General features: G+C 40.3%; 1 protein-coding gene across 1 annotated transcript in view; it reads right to left on the minus strand.

The window, feature by feature from the left end:
• PTEN (phosphatase and tensin homolog) overlaps positions 1-20,075 on the minus strand; it is a 56,779-nt gene that overhangs the window by 21,832 nt on the left and 14,872 nt on the right. The window contains exons 2-5 of the mRNA XM_082222098.1: positions 13,335-13,419; positions 10,538-10,582; positions 7,406-7,449; positions 6,274-6,512 (exon numbers count right to left, since the gene is read on the minus strand). Of these exons, the coding sequence (XP_082078224.1) occupies positions 6,274-6,512; positions 7,406-7,449; positions 10,538-10,582; positions 13,335-13,419 (413 nt within the window). The remainder of the gene's footprint in view (positions 1-6,273; positions 6,513-7,405; positions 7,450-10,537; positions 10,583-13,334; positions 13,420-20,075) is intronic.

Below are 20,075 nucleotides of genomic sequence, written 5' to 3' on the forward strand. Positions count from 1 at the left end.
TGGCTTCTTTAGGCACCTTCCACGTTTCCGTCTCATTGGTATTGCCTGTCGTTGTGCTTTTACTATCTCCCTCTTAACAAACTCCCAGCCATCATGAACTCCCTTTCCTTTTAGTATTGCTGTCCATGGGATCTCACCCAGCACTTCCCTAAGTTTTATGAAGTCGGCTTTCTTAAAGTCAAGAAATTGAGTCCTAGTATGCTTGGCTGCTCCTTTCCGCTGTATAGTAAACTTCAGAAGAGCATGATCACTCGCGCCTAATGATCCTTCCACATCTACCCCACTAACCAGGTCATCAACATTGGTTAGGACCAGATCTAAAATGGCTGTTCCTCTTGTTGCTTCTCCCACTTTCTGGACAATGAAGTTGTCTGCAAGGCCAGTGAGGAATCTGTTTGACCTTATGCTCTTGGCTGAGTTTGACGTCCAACAAATATCCGGGTAATTGAAGTCCCCCATTACTACTATCTCCCTTCCTTTTGCATGCTTGGCCATCTGTTCCAGGAAGGCATCATCTATGTCCTCCGTTTGGCTTGGGGATCTATAGTAAACTCCCACAATGAGGTCTCTGTTATTAGTCTCTCCCTTAATTTTGACCCAAATGCTCTCACTTTGGCTTTGAGGTTCTAAATCTTGGATCTCTTCACAGGTATACACATCCCTGACATATAACGCCACTCCTCCTCCTTTCTTGTCTGGTCTGTTTCTCTGAAATAGATTGTATCCCCCCATTATTACATTCCAATCGTGGGACTTATCCCACCAGGTTTCAGTGATGCCTATTATGTCATATTTAGTTTGCTGTACCAAGAGCTCAAGCTCATCTTGTTTATTTCCCATGCTTTGCGCATTAGTGTAGAGACATTGAAGTCCATTAATCATTCCCCCGTGTCTCTTATTTAAGGATTTTTTCCTCCCACCACTAGGTCCGTGTGCTGTTTGCTCCATTTGGTCTATGACATTTGGATGATCATCTTCATTAATTGATAGACTCCTACCTTCAGGAGCACTGTCTCCCTCCCCCACATTAGTCAGTTTAAAGCCCTCCTGATGAGGTTTCTGAGATTTTTGGCAAAAACATTTCTCCCAACCGTTGTGAGGTGCAGCCCATCACTTGCCAGAAGTCCATCTTCAAGAAACTGCAGTCCGTGATCTAAGAATCCAAACCGTTCCTGTTTACACCATTTGCGAAGCCAGCTGTTCACTTCCACTATTTTCCCCTCTCTCCCTGGGCCACGTCGTTCAACTGGGAGGACAGACGAGATGACAATTTGTGCATTTAGTTGCTTCAATTTCCTGCCGAGAGCCTCGTAGTCTCTTTTGATCTTCTGGAGGCTATTGCTTGCAGTGTCATTGGTTCCCACATGAACCAAGAGGAAGGGGTATTTGTCAGTGGGTTTTATGATTCCTTGCAGTCGTTCAGTTACATCTTGGATCTTAGCCCCGGGGAGACAGCACACTTCCCGAGACATCTTGTCAGGCCCACAGATCACTGCTTCTGTTCCCCTCAGTAGGGAATCCCCTATCACCACTACACGCCTCCTCTTGGGTTTGGTCGGGGTTCTTCCGTGAGCTGTCCGTTCCAAGGTCACCTGCACATTCCCTGAGGACTGACTTTGCTGCTCGTCTTCATATACCTGATCGACTGTAATGAGGGAGAGATCCTCAAATGGAGTCTGCTCTTCGTCTTCCATGCTAGGGGAGAGGACCTCAAAGCGATTGTGTATTTCTAAACAATCAGAGTGAACCCTGGGCCTCCTACTTCTTTGAGTCACGTTTCTCCATATATCTGGCTCCTGTGTTGGTGAACAAGCCTCCTTCTCAGGGGAGTCCCCTGTCTCCTCCTTGGTGGGGACGGTGTGCTCTGTTGCTTCCAAGAAGAGCTCCAGCTCTCTAATTCTTTGGAGCGTAGCTACACGTTCCTCCAGTTGCTGGACTTTGTCTTTTAAAAGGGCAATCAACATGCAATTGCTGCAGGTAAAGCTGCCTGCAACCTTTGGCAAGATGGCAAACATTGCGCAGGAATCGCAGGCGACTGCAGCTGTTCCCTCCCCTTCCATCATGAGATCGTGTTGTTGGGGGTGGCTACAGAGGTCCTCCATCATAAAAAGCTTGAAGACAGGACAAATAACTTCCCCCACAAAAAAAAAACCTAGGTCTCCCCCAACAAACGTTTGAGATTAGCTCCCCTAAATCTAAAAGATGGGTATAACTGCGCGCGCCGCTAGGCGCGCGCCGCTGCCCTACAAACTCTGATAAGCTCCTCCCACAGCTAATCCCCTGCCTCAACAGAAACCCTGCCCCCTCTGACCTTTACACAGGGAAAACAGCTAATCAGCCAGAAAGAAACACACACACACACACAAGGAGCAGGGTCCCTCAAGGCCAGACGGAATCTATCAGGATCCATCAGTTTTCGCGGGCGAGCCCAAATAGGCTTGCCACCTGAGCAGGAGAGGAGCTGGAAGTCAATCATGGCTTTCAGAGCGTAGTGATCAGACTATGGCACTTCCACAGGGGGGAGCGCACCAAAGATCAAATCCAGTGTGTGGCCTGCTTGATGGGTCAGGCCCATAACAAACTGGGAGAGCCCCAGTGTTGCCATGGAAGTCACTAGGTCCAGAGCCTGTGAGGAGGGGGTGGCATCGGCATGGACCAAAATGTTTGGAAACTCCAAGGCCCAGCCTGCCGCCACCTCCAGCAGGTCTGACAGGGTGGCTGCCGGTGCGCTAGGTGGTCGGTACACCAGCCAGACAGCCAAGTTCTCCTTGGTGCCCCACACGAGACCAACACATTCAATGCTGGAGATCGCCGGTGGTGGAAGCGCCCTGAAAAAGCAATCCTCCCAGATTAATAACGCTACTCCTCCCCCCCCGACCCACAGTCCGCGATTGATGGAGGACAGAGAAACCTGGAGGTGTTATCTCATGTAGGGAGATTACTTCGCCTTCCCGTACCACAACACCAATGACGGAGGTTGGTAATCCCTGCTCGCCCTACCCTTGTCCCTTGGGACGGGGCGTAGATTGGAAGGGGTTCAAGCATCACTGCATCTCAAAACCCTTCGCCGATAGTGATATTTAGCCCCACCACCATTCTTCCCTAGCCCTTCAATAGTAGGAGTCCCAGACCCCATACTAACCTCCCCAATAGAGGGGTAAGATCTCCTCAATAACAAGTCATCTCTGGGCCAGGACTCTTGGGTTAGAATGGTATGGGGAAGAGGTGAAAGTGATAGGGTAATTATGCCTAGAAGATAAAACCCAAGCAACCGCACCCTGAGCAAAGAAGGTGTTCAGTCCCTCTGCCAATGAGGCATCAGTCTTAACCATGTTCCTTGTATTGCCCTTGTAGTTGGTTAGGTGCTGCAGTCGTTGCCACACTTGTTTCATGATGTTATCAGCTAAGTAATTTTCCACCTTAAGCTTATACTGTTGTTTTGCTGCCTTAATGCCTTTTTTGAGATTTATTCTCCCCTCTCTGTATATGTCTATATTCCCTGTCTTAAAGGCAGAATCCCGGATTTTCAGGAGTCCTCTTACTTCAGCAGACATCCATGGTTTACAGGTGCCATAGAGTCTAATGCATCTCTGCGATGTTACATTATCGATGCACACTTTAATATAGGAGAGTATAGCACCTGTGTATCTATGCAGATCTTGATGTTCAAACACGCTCCAATCAGTGCTCTCAAAACAATCCTGGAGCTGACTAAGAGCACCCTCTGGCCAAATTCTAACTGTTTTTATAACTGACTGAATTCTTCTCCTGAGAGGGGTGTACTTCAGACATAGAAAAACTGAAGAATGGTTGGATGAGCCTAAGTGGGGGAAGGGGATTGCCCTGTATGCCTGTTTCAAATTGAAATATGCGAGATCTAGAATATTCTGTCCTCTAGTGGGGAATTTCACTTAGGAAAAAACCGTCTCTAGGCAGGCTTGATTGAAGTCCCCTGCCACAACAAGGGCGCCCTTTGGGTGGATATGCTGCTGCTCGGAGATGACGTCATACAGCTTAGAAAGTGCCACACTGACATTAACATCGTATGGAATATAAACAGCTATAATAATTATGACAGTTACTTCTCTGGGCAAATAAAATGGCCGACATGTAGCTGCCATCAATTCTAGATCTGGGGAGCAATACTTGTAAGCTACTTTGCTGTTAACGCACCAACCATTGTATATGTAAATACAGACTCCTCCGCCCCTAGCTTTACCAGAATCACTATTTCTATCAGAGCAATAAATTATTCGATTTATCAGCTCAATGTGCTGAATGTAGCCAAGTTTCTGTAATAATTACCACACAGCTCTCACGAAGAAGCTTGTTTGCTGCCATCAGCAGCTGTAGTTTGTAAATTTTGTGGACGAGAGATCTGGTGTTGGTCAGGAAGACGCTTGGCAGTGCTGGTCTCGTGGGTCTTTTTCGAAGCCGGGTTAACAGACCAGCTCTGCAACCGCGTTTTTGCTTTCGTTCTTTTCTCTTTCGCTTCTTTCGGCACTTCCCCCTCCCGTCGACAATCCATAGAGATCCTGGAGGTCTTACTATGCAGTTTGGTATACAGTGGGACCTTTGAAACTCTCTAGTTATCTCGATTTTTCTTGTGAGCCCGATGTTTACCAGTTTTGTGCGTGAGTAGGTGAGGTATTGGGAGCTGCCCATGTATGAACTGCCCATGACTGCCTATGATTGCCCATACCTAATTACAGGTAGTAGCCATGTTGGTCTGCCGTAGTCAAGGAAAATAAAAAATAATAATAAAAAAATCCTTCCAGTAGCACCTTAGAGACCAACTATCTGGAGGTATCTGAAGAAGTATCTGAAGAGGTGTGCATGAACATGAAAGCTCATACCAATAACAAACTTAGTTGGTCTCTAAAGTGCTACTGGAAGGAATTTTTTTTATTTTGCCCATACCTAAGACTGAGTTTCCTCTCCCCCAGTCTCTCCCTGTAGCATTTCTAACAAACAGTTGGCAAATGTTAGTGAAAGGCAACTTGAAGTTAGTTGAATGCAACTGAGAACACTCTATCTCTTTTAAAATACTGCGCAAACATACAGTGGGGTTTTGAAATAATGGCATTACAAACTGTTACAAATAGGAATGCAACATTTAGCCAAATAAGATATTTTGATTGAGTGTTCTGTGTAAAAATTGGGTAGCAGATATTTTGAAAATTTAAGCATTTGGAATGTAAGTACCTATAAAAGCATGGGTGTCAGTTGCCTTCTACAAAGAGGCATTCATTCCTCCTCTCTCTCGTGGGAAGAAATTACCCTTCTGAGATAGTGCATACTAAGACACAAGCACACACATATAACACAAGTACACTTAATTTAAAATCAATGGAAAGTTTGCTTTCTTCTTCAGATGTAGATTTTATCAATTAGAATTCGTAGAATAAATCAACTAGGATGCATTTAAGTAAATGACAACCCTAGATATAATTAACCAATGAGGCAGGGCAGACATGGTGCTGTGTCTTGCTTTCCAATTGGACCCAGCCTGTCCTCAACAGCTGCATCAGCAAAATTATACTGTTTGGAGCTTCATTTTCTGCTTCTTCAAGCAAGTGAACACGCCCAACTGATGGTGCCCTAGTGCTAACTCAATAATGTATATTTTCCCTTTTTGATCATCATTAGAGAGGAGTGAGGAACTTTTAGGTGCAGGAAACCTGTGTCCCTCCAAGATGTTGTCTGACTACAACTCCCATCATCCTTCACCACCAGCTAGGGCCAATGAGAGTTGGGAGTCAAACAACATCAGGAGACCAACAAATACTCCATCTCCAGTTTAGAAAATGGGAACTTCTAAGCTTTGGAGATCTAGAATACAAACAAGCTAAAGCAGAGTTGGAGGACTTTTTACTTCCCAATTATTCTTCTAATTACACAGGTGCCTATGTTGTGGGTCTTAAGGAATAAGTATCTGTGCTTTTGGGTAAATCACTAAGTGCCTAGGACACAGCAGGATACAAGTCTAAGTCAGTTAGTTTTTTGCATTCTTCATACTATGCACTATTGTGGTGGAGGTAGAAGCTAAAACATTTATTTTTTTATTGGCAAAGGTTGCTGACTACATTTGTGGAAGAAAAAAAAATCTTTAAAATGGTACCATTTTTAGAATTACTGTACATTCATGGCACAAACATAAGCATGTCAAAAAAGCAAACAAAAAACACACCACCCACCAGTTACAAGATATCCTACACAACTGATTTACAAATAAAGGTAATAATGCATATGTAGTAAAATCAAGCTTCTTACCTTTTTATCTCTGGTCCTTACTTCCCCATAGAAATCTAGGGCTTCTTGTGCCTTCTGAAATCTTCCTCGATGTAACAAATATGCACAAATCATTACACCAGTTCGTCCCTTTCCAGCTTTACAGTGGATTGCTGCAACATGACTGCCATCTTCACTAAGCCATTGGTCAAGATCTTCACAAAAAGGTTTGATAAGCTCCAGCTGCGGCGGATTATGGTCTTCAAAAGGATACTGTGCAACTATAAAACAGACTACTGATTAGTCAAGAGTCAGATTACTGTTAAATCTAACATATCAATATTAGATGTTTTAATCATTATAGGATTTACAGTATACAAATTACATAAGCAATCATCTATAACAGGCTTGTGCAATTTGTCACATACCATGGCAAATGCAGTCCATCAGGCATTTACCTGCCAAGTGTTTGGGAATCCCAGTAAGGCAGCAAAAAATTAAGTCACACGTGGGCTACTATATGCTGTTCATGGCCTACACAGAGTTTGGTATGTCATAATTTGGTCGTGGAATGAAACAGAGCCAGCCAAAAATCAGTAATTTATATTATCAAAAATTTGTAAAGAGACTGCAGTACGTAGAGCAGCCTGTTATAGCCATACTGTTATATCCAAAAAGTCTTCGCTACCGTTTAACACAGGGTGGGGTGGGGTGGGGCTCCTTTTTGGCTGGGTATGCCAGATTTTTATCTTCCTCCATTCCGCGGGTCAACCTGACAGGTGGGCAGGACCCACAAGTAATCGTTTAATGTCATAATGACATCAGGTGACTGACACCTGAGAAAACACAGTGCTTTATGCAAATGACAGACATTGTACTAAGTATCCATACCAGACATTGTACTTAGTATCCATACATGGGAATGTCAGTCCTTGCCAAGTACAAGTCTCTTCCGAATAAATTTTGAATGATATAGAACAGGAAAATTTGATTCACTGAAAAGATAAATTCCTTTCCTAATCATTATTTACTGTCTGGGGCCAACACAGAAATTACTGGATATCAAATTAACAGGAAATCTGTGGCTTGCTACATTAGCAACATCCCTCTCTAATCACTTGCAATCCATTTTGCTTCTTAGTTTAGGAGAAATAATATGAAAGAACAGGCATACCTCTGCAGTTAAATTTGGCGGTGTCATAATGTCTTTCAGCACATCTGAAATAAAAGTTGCAATACATTAACTACAAGTTCAACAAAACTACTCACCAGGGAGAAAATTTATCATTTTCAAATACATTTTTAACGAATACTATATCCATATTAGAAACAATACTTCCATTAAGCTTAATATATATGTTTAGCCAGAAGTTTCAGATGTTCTTCAAGCCATATAAATAAATATGTGGTGCATGTAAGTCCACAGATATGGAAGGGAGGGTGAGTCTGTAACAGTGAGGCATCAGACCCGGATCAGAGAGAACCAAATCCACATTTCCATGCTCTCATGAAGCTCAATGGGTGTCCTTCACGCTCTGTCAGACCACCAACGCCTGGCCTAATAAGCCTACTTCAAAAAGTTGTTATGAAGACAGATTTAGATGGAGGTTCCCTTTCTATTATATTGCCATATGACATTTTAGAAGATTCCTTTATTTAGTGAAATGTTCCTTTTTTTTCTTTCCTACAGTTTTGGGGATCAATTCTATCCCTACTGGAATGACTGAGAAAACTGAAAACCATACACAGATGTTCCTGTGGGTCTATGTGACCCTGCAGACTGCAATGTATTAGGTACTCATTATGTCTACAGATACTTAGCACAAAACTAGTTCTTTAAATTTCTTGTAAAGGAGGAGCATAGAGGGTAAAAACAATACTTTCAAGATAGACAACTTTTTCAGTTTCCTTAAGATCACTACAAATGGTACTGTGAATTTAATAGTACCCCATAGGTTTACAAAACCCAATGTATATATTTGGTCCCCAAAAACTAAATGCTGTATTCCGTCCTCCAACCGCAATCAACAGGCTGTTGGTAAACTGCTTTATAATGGTAACATTCTCAACTGGCCAGCAAGCTATTTCTGAATTTTAGATTGAAATCTGCCCTGGTGAAAGGCACATTTTTGAGAGTGCTGGGAGAACCAATTATGGCAGTCATGGAAGGAGCATCGCATAACACATTAGAGAGACAACACCACCCCTGACATGCTCATCACGGGAAGTTAGCTATATGCTACTGGTCCTGATTCCTGACTCTGGAGACCACATACATAAAGAAAGAGAGAGATGCTGTTGCTGTTTAGTAACAGGGAGCATTTCTCACTACCGGGGGGTGGGGATGAGGTAGCCACACTAATCACTTTAAAGATACCTGCACATTTTGCTCCATAATTTTTCCTCTAGGAGGGCTAGATTTTTTTTAAAAAAAAATGAAAGCTCAGAGTCTGGGACACCTACTGGGTTGCTGATCCCTGTGCTAGATCAATACCACAGCTGTCATGAAGCCAGTTACTGAAAAGTGTGCAATTTCTTCTAAAGCTAATATGGTTGGAGTTGTAAAAAATGCTTCCATTGCAAGTTGTATATATTATCCAATTTACGAAATTACATTTAAGGAAGCCTATGAAATGCAACATTCTGAATCTACCATGGAGTTTTTAAAAAGGTATTTAAAAGTTCACCATGTACAGTATCCAAGTGACAATCCTAAGTACCACATAGGTAAAACATTTAAAGCCAGTAGAAATAGGTGAAGTTAAAACAAAAAGAAGCTCAGCAAATCAAAATACCAAGCAGATTATTCCACCAAATTGAATTACTATTAATGAGTAACATTCTGGAGAAGTAACAGATATTACAGACTTGAACCATAACATGAACCTGTAACACAAAAAAGGAAGAAAGCTTTGCCACTGATATTCTTAGTTAAAGCCAATCATTTTGCAAAATTTGGATGTCACTGTGATTAGTTCTAGAGGGAAAGCTTTCAATTTTCTCTGTGCATGCACAAACTAGGAAGACAGACAGGAACAGTACAAGTCTGAGACTTGTGTAGGCTTCTTCCTGTAACATAGGGTGGAAAACCTTTTTGGCCCAATGGGCCAGCTCTTTAGCTGATCCCAAACTGCCAGCTAACTTTGACGGAGGGGCATGACAATCAACCTGTCAATCTGATCTCATTATGACAAAAGATGGGTGACAGGTAGGTTGTCATGCCCACATAATTTGGCTGGATAGTACTTCTCAAGTGCCCGACAACCAGCTGTTTGTCAGGCACCTAAGAACTGCAGCATAAGCAGCTCTGCTGCTCCTGTAGCACCGAGTGGTTTGCATTGAAACTGCTGCTAAAACTGAGCTTTCCCCCTCTATTTTACCAGCTGTTTAAATGGAAACCACTTGACACTATTATAACAAGACTGAGACATGTTGGTCTGATCATATTACATCTGGGTTGAAAAAGTTTTATTGGGTCCTACTGAGTTCCCAGGCACAATTCAAATGATTTTGACCTTAGGTACTTCAGGGATCACTTTCTCCCATATGAATGTAAATTTATGTTGTTGTTTTTAATGGGCAACTGATGGCTGCTGCTCTTTTTATCGGTTTTCTTTGCTCTAGCTGTTACATCAAGAAATGTTACATCATTTCTTTTATTAAAAATCCTAAACATTTAACAGCTTGAAAAACATTATAACTTTTAAAAAATGGTAAACTGTTCTGGATTTAAAAAAAATCAACTGTTCAGTTGATTAAAAATCAAATTTGGAACATAAGTATCATGTGTGGATATAGTCATTCTTATATAATGTTTTTCTTTATTATATTTTTCAATTGATAAAAATGTTACTCATACATCTGTTTCTTTCTAGTTTACTATAAGCCCTAGGATCCTTGACATGAAATTTAACTATATAGCAAAATCTGAAAGAATTCAATATATAAAATGTAGCCTGAGTATAGCAAACTAAGGCTTTCCACAAAAAGTTTAATGAAACACATAACAATTTTGCTTCAATGTGACGATGTCATCAAATCAACAAAAGCTGCCTGAATAATTTCATTTTATCATAAGGTTACAAGCTGCAAGGTAGGCATTCTACCATGTTATTTAAAGCAGCCCAAGTAACATTCAACTGCACCATACCACCACCCTTACAAAATAAGTTCACAATGCTTACATTCAACATTTTTTCATGTTTAAGTCTGATGAATATCTTTGAGATCTACCTCTCAAATAAAAAAGAACTTAACTTCCCCTGTTAAAAATATTTGGGTCAGTATATGTAAGAAGTATACTTACAGATTGTATATCTTGTAATGGTTTTTATGTTTTGAATCCAAAAACCTTAAAGAAAAACACACACAAGTCACGCAAACATATATTTGACATCATTATTTTACATAGTTGCTTGATAAAACGTATCTATCTCCACCTAAATGTTGATATCAATTTTGATGTGTATGTAGTGCCTACTATTGCTGCTGCCCTTAATTTGCACAAATGTTTCCTCACAATTACTAATGTGGGAAAGTGTGAAATTAAAATTGCAGTTTACTCCACAAAACATTTTTATTGAGAAACTGAAGCAGATGTTGTTCTAAAGATGGCCTTATTGTTCTATGCAAGGGTAAGAATTAGTACTCTTTAATACTGGCATTTAATTTTAGATTTCATAGAATCTGCCTCAGAATAAGGGATTCAACCTTGATTTAGATGAGGAAAACTAAAGCAGCTAAATGAAAGTTAATCACAGACTACATTAATTGCCCAATTTCAAATAACTTGCAAAATAAATGCAACTGAGAAAGTGCAAACCTTAATCTCATATAATCAATCCCTGCTCATTGCATAACCAATAAAAAACACAGCCTATTGTTCTATGCACACTTTCACTTTTGCACAATTCCCCAGTACTCTGCTCTCACAAAACAGGGAACAAAGCAAGGTCACAGTGAGGAAGCAAACAAGAATTTAGCAAGGGTCCAAACCATGGGTAGGCAAACTAAGGCCCGGGGGCCAGAGCCAGCCCAATCGCCTTCTAAATCCAGCCTGCAGATGGCCCGGAAATCAGCATGTTTCTACATGAGAAGAATGTGCCTTTTTATTTAAAATGGATCTCTGAGTTATTTGTAGGGCCTGCCTAGTGTTTCTACATAAGTAGAATGTGTGCTTTTATTTAAAATGCATCTCTGGGTTATTTGTGGGGCATAGGAATTCGTTCATTTCCCCCCCAAAAAAATATAGTTCGGTCCCCACAAGTTCTGAGAGACAGTGGACCGGCCTCCTGCTGAAAAAGTTTCCTTACCCCTGGTCTAAAACTTAAGCAGAAAGCATTACAGTTATTGGCACTATGCCACTTTTGATATGGCTCTTTCACTTACAGGGTAATAAAGGCCACTGAAACCAACATCCCTGATAGAATTCACCAACTTATTTAGATAGATACAAGTATATCTTGCAAAAACACCACCTACCTTTATGAATCAATACCTCTCAAACTCTTTTTTAAAAACCCTGATACCTGCATATCACTTAAGTACCTGCTATTTCCTTGACCATTTCATGTTTAAAATATGTCAAGAAACTCACTCTATGGTTTCAATAGCAGCCAAATTTTCTCCCTGCCCCGCTCAACTGCATTGTTCACCAAGTAGTCTGATGAAGACTTCTGGAGAACTTGAAAGCTTGCAAAATGTTTTTTGGTTGATCTACTAAAGGTGTTAATATTTTGTGTTTTGTGCTAATATTTGCAATTTTCTTACCTTTACTTTTTGTGTAAAAAAAAAATTTAGAATGGTTTTTAAATAGAATTAACTCATATGTGGTAATTCCTTTCTAAATATACAGAAGTGCTCCATTGTAAAGCTATTAGATAACCAGCATATCAAACCACAACTAACTAATAAAAACCTAGGGAACTGCATAGTAGCCACCAATATGAGGACATGCAAGCTCAGTAAGCTATCGTGATGCTCTGCTCCATACATTTTTACCACACAATCAACACCTAACCTTTATTGGGCAGGAACATTTTGTGTATATGATATGTGAAGGAGGTATGTGCTAGAGATTGTGGTAGGTAATGAGAAATTGGATGAAGGTGGAAACACCTGAACTACTTCGTGAAAGGTTGTAATTTTATATACAGATGCAACTGCAACATCCAAAGAGCTCCAAGTGCTTATACATATGACAGTGCACTGCATTTCCCTACCCCCCCCCCCATTTTTAACAGGTGAAAATGAAATGCCTATGTTGGAGATAGAGCATGGACATTCATATTTCAGAAATCATCAAATTCTCCTTTAACTCAATTGATCTCGTAGAAGCATCTACTTAGCTTAAAGATTAGTAATAGGACTTACATGCTTATATCCATATTTAATATTAGTCTAACATGTAATATGATTCCCCCCCCCCGAAAAGTGGGTTTTCTTTTAAAATAATGTTTTCATTAAATCAGTGGTCTTATTTACCCTCGTTTTAGATGAGTTTCACCTTTCAGCACTAAAATACGATACTTCTCTATCACCAGAACTTTGTGTAGCTGCCTTCCTGCAGCTTTTAGATTATAATGCTAAAATAAATTGTTATAGTCACCCTAGAAATTAGCGAGGCAAACGTTCATTGAAGAGCTGGAGAATTAACAGCCAAACTTGTCAACTAATTTCTGCCTTACACAATATGGCTATTAAGTGCATAGATGAATTCAGAGGTACTAGATTTGCTGAACTGACACCAAACTGCAGAATTATACAAAAAATAAAAATAGTAACGATGAATGCACTAGCTAGATTAAACATAATACTGATATATTGTCATGTAAAAAAGTAATACTTCAGTTAATTACCTTAAAACTTCAAATCTTAATATTTGCTTTTGTTTCAGATTTGGCAGAGAAAAACACACTGCATTGTAAAAGATACCAAAACATTATTTTAGTTCTCATTTGAATAAAATATGTGATAATCTCAGAAATGGGGAACCCTGTGGAAGGGCACATACAGACAGGGATGTAACATTTTGTCCCCAAGAAATCTCATATTTATACATTTACTCCCAGATGACATTAAGATGCACAGACACAAATTCTTACCTCACAACGTCATCAATATTGTTTCTGTATACTCCTTCAAGTCTTTCTGCAGGAAAACCCATTGCAATTATATTTGGATAAATATCTGAATAGTCAAGTTAAGAGAAATATTTACAGAATAACATTGTGAAATAGTACATAAAGTGTTAAATATTTCAAGTAAGTAACTATTGAGACTGGACTTAAGCAACCATTTCAAACACTTTCTATAGAGAAAAGAAGAAGAAGAAGAAGAAGAAGAAGAGGAGTTTGGATTTGATATCCCGCCTTTCACTCCCTTTAAGGAGTCTCAAAGCGGCTAACATTCTCCTTTCCCTTCCTCCCCCACAACAAACACTCTGTGAGGTGAGTGGGGCTGAGAGACTTCAAAGAAGTGTGACTAGCCCAAGGTCACCCAGCAGCTGCATGTGGAGGAGCGGGGAAGTGAACCCGGTTCCCCAGATTACGAATCTACCACTCTTAACCACTACACCACACCAGTATTCCACCATCAGGGAAACAACTGTTTGGCAGGCTAAGAAGAACAGGACTGGGAGTACAGAGGGGCACAGGCGGTGGTTTGCCAACCCATAGGGAAGGTCTTTGAGGGCCTTGGATTGCTCACATGTAATCTTAACAATTACTTGGAAGCAGAATGTTCTTGTTTTCAATAAAGAGAAATTAATATCTACCATTTTGAAAGATCAAGCAGTGTAACAACAGTATTATTATATTCTGTTTCAGTGTATCTGAAGAAGTGTGCATGCACACGAAAGCTCATACCAAGAACTAACTTAGTTGGTCTTTAAGGTGCTACTGGAAGGGATTTTTTTTATTTTAACAGTATTATATGTCATATAACTCACAATTTTATTCAGTCTACCCTTCAGCTTGAGGGTCAAGAAACTGTTTCATACCCGTGCAGCCCCTATCATCAAAACAGCCACCATGGATCTAGTTATTTATGCATAGCTGACCACTAAGTTTGACTTAGTTGCTCTCTAGTGTTTCCTAGCTGCCAAGACACAGCCTTGCAAGGATCAGATTACTGAAGAGGTACAGAATCTCCACATCCAGGGCACTTCCTTCCCTTCACCAGAATCTCCAAAGTTGCAAGCTTGCTCCAGTCAGACCATCTGTGGAGTACAAACAGAAGTAGTCTGTCCATTTGGGCTACTTCGGCAAGCTCTGAGTATTCAGAGACTGGGTGGCTGCATATGCTGCCAAGAGATATAGAACATCTCCTGTTCCTGTACCACAGCATCATATGGCTCCAAGCCTCTCACACACAACACAGGGGAGCAGAATGCAAGTCCTGGGGGCTTGAAAACTGTCCTTCAGCTCTTTTATATGCATGAAGGTACATATAAATCTGCATATAAACACAGGGAAAAGAAAATGTTCTGATTTGTTAAGATCTAGTCTCTACTCCAAAAGCCATCATCCTGTCTCTCACCAGAATAATGCACTCAAATCCAGCTCACACTATTTTATGTACTCCAAGTTTTACAATTTGTTATAAATATTTGTTCATAACTACAAAACTAGACTGACACTTGCCTTTCCATCATCTGCAGCAAAATGCACCTGCTCAACAGATACCAGCTGTTAGCTCCAGAACCTTCTGTATAGTATATCCATTGAGCCATGATGCTCACTGGATTACCTTGGGCCAGTTATGGTCTCACCTACCTCACAGCCTAACCCACAGCATAGGGCTGTTGCAAAGATAAAATAGAAAGGGAGAGACCTGTGTAGGACACCTTGAGCTCGTTGGTGTAAAGGCAGGATATAAATGTAACAAAACAAAAAAAAACTTTTCCATGCATGCCACTCATTTTAAACTGATGACAGCAACTCATTTCACCCAATCAGATAATTGTGATTATTATACATGGTAGGAAACAAAGCCAAGATCGTGAACCATATTTTGAAGTTGGCTTGTTTCCCAAAATCATAGTCAAGTCTAACCAAACAAAAGCAAAAACCTTCACTTGCACATGCAAGTAAACAAAACAGGTAATTACAAACCAAAATAGCGCTTATCCAAGTGGTAAGCATCCATGTTGTTTGGCTGATCATGCTATTTTTTTTAAATTTGCAACAATAATTCATATAGACACACACAAACTGTGTTATGTAAATAAACAAATACACAAACACCTTGTCCTCAGAAATATTTTTTTTAAAAAAATCTTCTACACAGAAATTCATATTGTATGCTTGATAGAAATGAGATTCGTTTCAAGGTAAATGCAGAATTATCTGATTTTATCTTTAAAAAAAAACCTGTACACTATCTTGTATACTAGTAACTTTTGTGTTGGAGTAATTTGCAAGACATCCAGTAAGAGAGTAAGTTCTTCTATTCTACACTTTTCACCAGATTATACATAATATGATTTTAAATCAGTCTTTCGCTGATTTCTGCACTTCATTGGGAACTTACGTAAAAGAAAGTGAAATCTTAATTCCGCTGAAGCAATTTACATGATCCAAGTACAGGTATAGTTCAAAAATAATGGTAAGCTACGTTCTGACATTAACATGCCTGGGCCTTAGCCTTGCTGACAGGGGAGATCCCTCTCTGCCCTCCTGATGTAAGGTAGCCATGACGTTCCATTTAATCCAAACCAGCAATGGTTTGCCCTTGCCCTACTAACTAGGAAAGAAAATCTAATTTTTAAGTTGGGGGGGGGGGTTTACAACACATTGAGAATTTTATTTTAGTATATACATATATATTAAAAAATTAAGCGAGGGTGGAGAAAGCACATGAGGCCAAGAGTCCAGTCAGGTGCATTTGCATAATTTCAACCATCACGAGCTATACACAGCCTACATTCCTCTTAAGTAAAACTACAGATAATTTTCTATAGGTTCTCAAACTGGATCTTTTTATATCCATCTCATCCAGGAATTGAAATAGCATAAAATTCAGCAAACAAATAAAAGCCTCACGTTAGCATTAGATTGTCAGTAAGTACTGTAATAAAGAAGCAAAGTATCATATATTTAGCCTGATATACTGTACTCTATCAAATTACCTTTGCATAAGCACTTAAGCCTACTAAAAGGAAAGGAACCATTTTTCTTGCCTGAAATACGTTTCTCAGATGGCATGGTGGGCTATGCTACCCATTTTTGCCCAAAGACACAAAACACAGACCTTTCTCTGTTCCTTGCTCCTCCATCTCTTGACCAGTCTCTTTCATTACTCATATACAGAACAAATCACCAAAGCAATGCAGCACAGGAGAAAACCTAAGAACATAAGAAGAGTCTCCTGAATCAGGCCAATGGCCCATCTAATCCAGCATCCTGTTCTTACGGTAGCCAATCAGTTGCCCGGGGAAAACCAGAACCTGTGCTGGACCTGAACACAAGAGTATTCTCCCCTTTTGTAGTTTCCAGCAACTAGTATTCAGAAGCATATTGCCTCCAACTGTGAAAGCAGAACAATTCTCCCTACATTCATTCATTCATTCATTCATTCAATTTATATAACACGCTTCATTATAAGATCTCAGGGCAGTTCACAAAATTAAGCATTTATACAGCCTGCCAGTCATCCCCAACATTCAAGGACCTACCATGTGTTCAATGCCTCTGAGAAACCCCTTTCAAGTGAGAGCAAGGGTTCCTTCTCCAGAGGTGCTAATATATGGTATGGTGAGATGCACTAAAGCTAAAAACCTCTCAGTGGGAACCATGCAACAGTTGCCTATTAAATAACCTGCTGGAGGACTTCCTCCCCAAAGCTGCCTTTGCTGAAGAACATTTATCAATTCTGTAATGCCTAATGAATGCTGTTGGTGTAGCCTGCATAGCCACTCTGCATACCTTGCAAAAAGGCGCATTTGCTGAAAAAAGCTGCTGAAGTTGTCATGGTTGAATATGCTGAGATGTTCTGGCACAAATAACTTCAGTGATTCATAAGCTAATGTGATGCATGCTTTAATCCACCTAACTAAGGTGTAGCTTCTTACTTTCTATCCCAAGGTGTTAGGGTGGAGAGAGTTTGTTTGCCTCAGTAGTTTGTTCTATTAACGTATGCTCTAATAGCTCTTCACACATCTAAAGAATGCCAAGCCTACTCACGGGGAAGTGGGATAAAACTTTGGTAATATCAATTCTTCTTGTTGCTGCAAAATTGAATTTATTTTAGGCATGTCCTTAGAACCACCCTGCCTGAATGTTTTGCTACTGAGAGCTGATACATCTTAAACTCTAGAAGCAGGAGAGACAGGGAACAGCTAAACAACTTTCTCTTCAGAGAAGCTGAGTGAAACGAAACAAACAAGAAATCTGATTGTCTGAAAGGTTAGGAACAATAAATTAATATCGAAAAGTCTTGCACACATCAAGAGACTGCCAAACATTCTCAGAAGGTTAGGATGTGACCATGTGGAGATTCAACAAACTTTGTGTAGGGTATTATTTGCAAAAACTGCAGATACTACCACCAATCACCAATCTGCAGAGTAAGTCATAATGTTAGATGGAACAGGTAATTTAGAGTAACCTTTCCCAACCCTATGTCCCCATATGTTGTTGAGACTACAATTCCCATCATCCCTGACCACTGGGCCATGCTGGATGAAGCTGATGGGAGTCATAGTCCAACAACATCTGGGGGACTCAATGTTGGGAAAGGCTATGTCAGAGAATATGAAAGCAAGGAAAATATAGCCTTTTATTCACCTTGCTCTGGTGGACACTCCCCCTGCCACTTTGGCTGAAAAAAGGTTAAAAAGTTAAAGCCTCTGACTGCCTAAACTGTTTGGTTCCCAAAGCAAACCTCAAAGCTCTTCACACATCCAGACAATACCATGCCCTTTCCAAGGCTGGAAAGCAACAGGTTGTAAGGACAAGCTCCTACTGCTGCTGAAAATGGAAGCATGTTTATGAGATGAATGACAAATTTGTGCAAAGAACAACCACCATGACAGACTGAAGTGATGACAACTAGGGGTTAAAAAACCCAATCTGAGAAACAACAAAGAGACACAGATTTTAACAACTCAAAAGGCAGCTTCTGCAATGCTGACAAGGTAGTATGAAGATGCTGCAGTGATCCCAGCATTCTTTAAACGCAGTTGACCCTCTTTACACTGTCTAGGAAGATTGATCATGCAGAATGATAAATGCAGAGCATGGAAGGATACCTGGATGACAGAACTGTACCTACCACTTTAGGTGGGTGGCCTTTTGGAGCCTTCTATTCAACCTCCAGGCAGAGACATTCAGCCAAGGCAGACTGGAATGCAGAAGCATACCTTGAGACATGTTCTTCTCAATAGTGGCATTAGTGGAAAAGTGAAAAGGAGACCTGATGGCTATGGTGAGTGCAGAGCAGTGGTCTAGAATGGTGCCTGCCTAGAGAGTGTTAAGTTTTCTTAACTATACAGGTAACCCACAACTTACGTGCATTTAACTTGCATGCATTCAGCTTTACACAGTAGGCAATTCTTTATTTTTAGAAAATTGAAAAGGAGGCAGAAAGAGGGCAGGTGTCCAGGAAAATATTACTTTGGCAATCCCACCCACCACTTCCCCACCCTGCCCCAATGTGTTTTGACTATATGAGATTTTGGCTTTATGCACTATCCCTGGAATGTAACCCCCGTGTAAGTTGAGTCACCTGTACAGGATTCACCCCTTTGCAATCAGCACTAAGCTCTCCCTGATAAAGAGGCATGGAACCTGACAGATATTTGACTACTTGCTGAAGAACCCATTAAGCACTGCACTGCAGGGTCAACTGAAAACTTCAGAATTCTACTGAAAGTATAAGCCAACTGCACTGTTTAGGCAACTAAAAGTGAAAGTGCACAGATGACGTCTTGAGTCAGATAAGCAATCAGCACTGGAAGAAATTCTGAAAGTTGAGCACTTGAATGAAAGTAATGTTCTAGCGCAATTGTCTTCAGAAACCTATCAGAGTTCCTTGTGGAGCTTCTGGCATTGGCAGAAAAGACAACACACTTCATGGAATCCACGAACGGTGGGGAGTTCCCTTCCTTGACAGCCTCTATTATTATCTTGAGGCTTCACATGTGTTTACATACTTAAACAAAGAAAATGGAATTAATACTCCAAAACATTTCTGGCTCAGTACCTGAACTACAACTGGAATACTGGAATAGATATATCTGCTCAGCATCCTGCAATCAGAGGAGGAAGAGAACCACTAATGGGCAAAAGAAAATTTAGGTAACAAAGCCCCACTTTAAAGTCAGTGAAAGAAAGTAGTATCTTCTCAAACCTCCAGGAAATGGCAGAATATTGTCACGCAATAAGAACTTGCACAGTGCTAGTAATCTTAATCTTAAACTGCTATTTAAATGGACACAAAGGAGCAGTATAAGACCCAGAAGCCTTATTTTTGGTTTAATTATACAATATAGAAAGATTCATCTATTTGTCTTTGATTCTAAAGTACTGACATCTTCAAAAACGATCCAGAAGTCTATCTGTCAAAGAAACAATTAAAACCAATTTAACTTACATTTAAACTATACTTACTTTATTACTGTACTGTCCATATATACATAGTATCTCAGCTTGCATCTACCATCCTGTGTAAACCCTCAGCCAAGTCACTCAAATTCTACCAAGAACGAAGTACTATCAAAGGTGCCATTTGTTTTAACTGTTTTAATGTTGAATTTTAAACTGTTGTAACCCACCCTTCGGACCTGATGGTGAAAGTCAGATAATAAAAGCTGAAGAAAAATGATGTTGTCGGAAAACACCAGT

Source organism: Podarcis vaucheri (assembly GCF_965113315.1).
Source record: "Podarcis vaucheri genome assembly, chromosome: 5".
In the NCBI taxonomy this organism is placed as follows: domain Eukaryota; kingdom Metazoa; phylum Chordata; class Lepidosauria; order Squamata; family Lacertidae; genus Podarcis; species Podarcis vaucheri.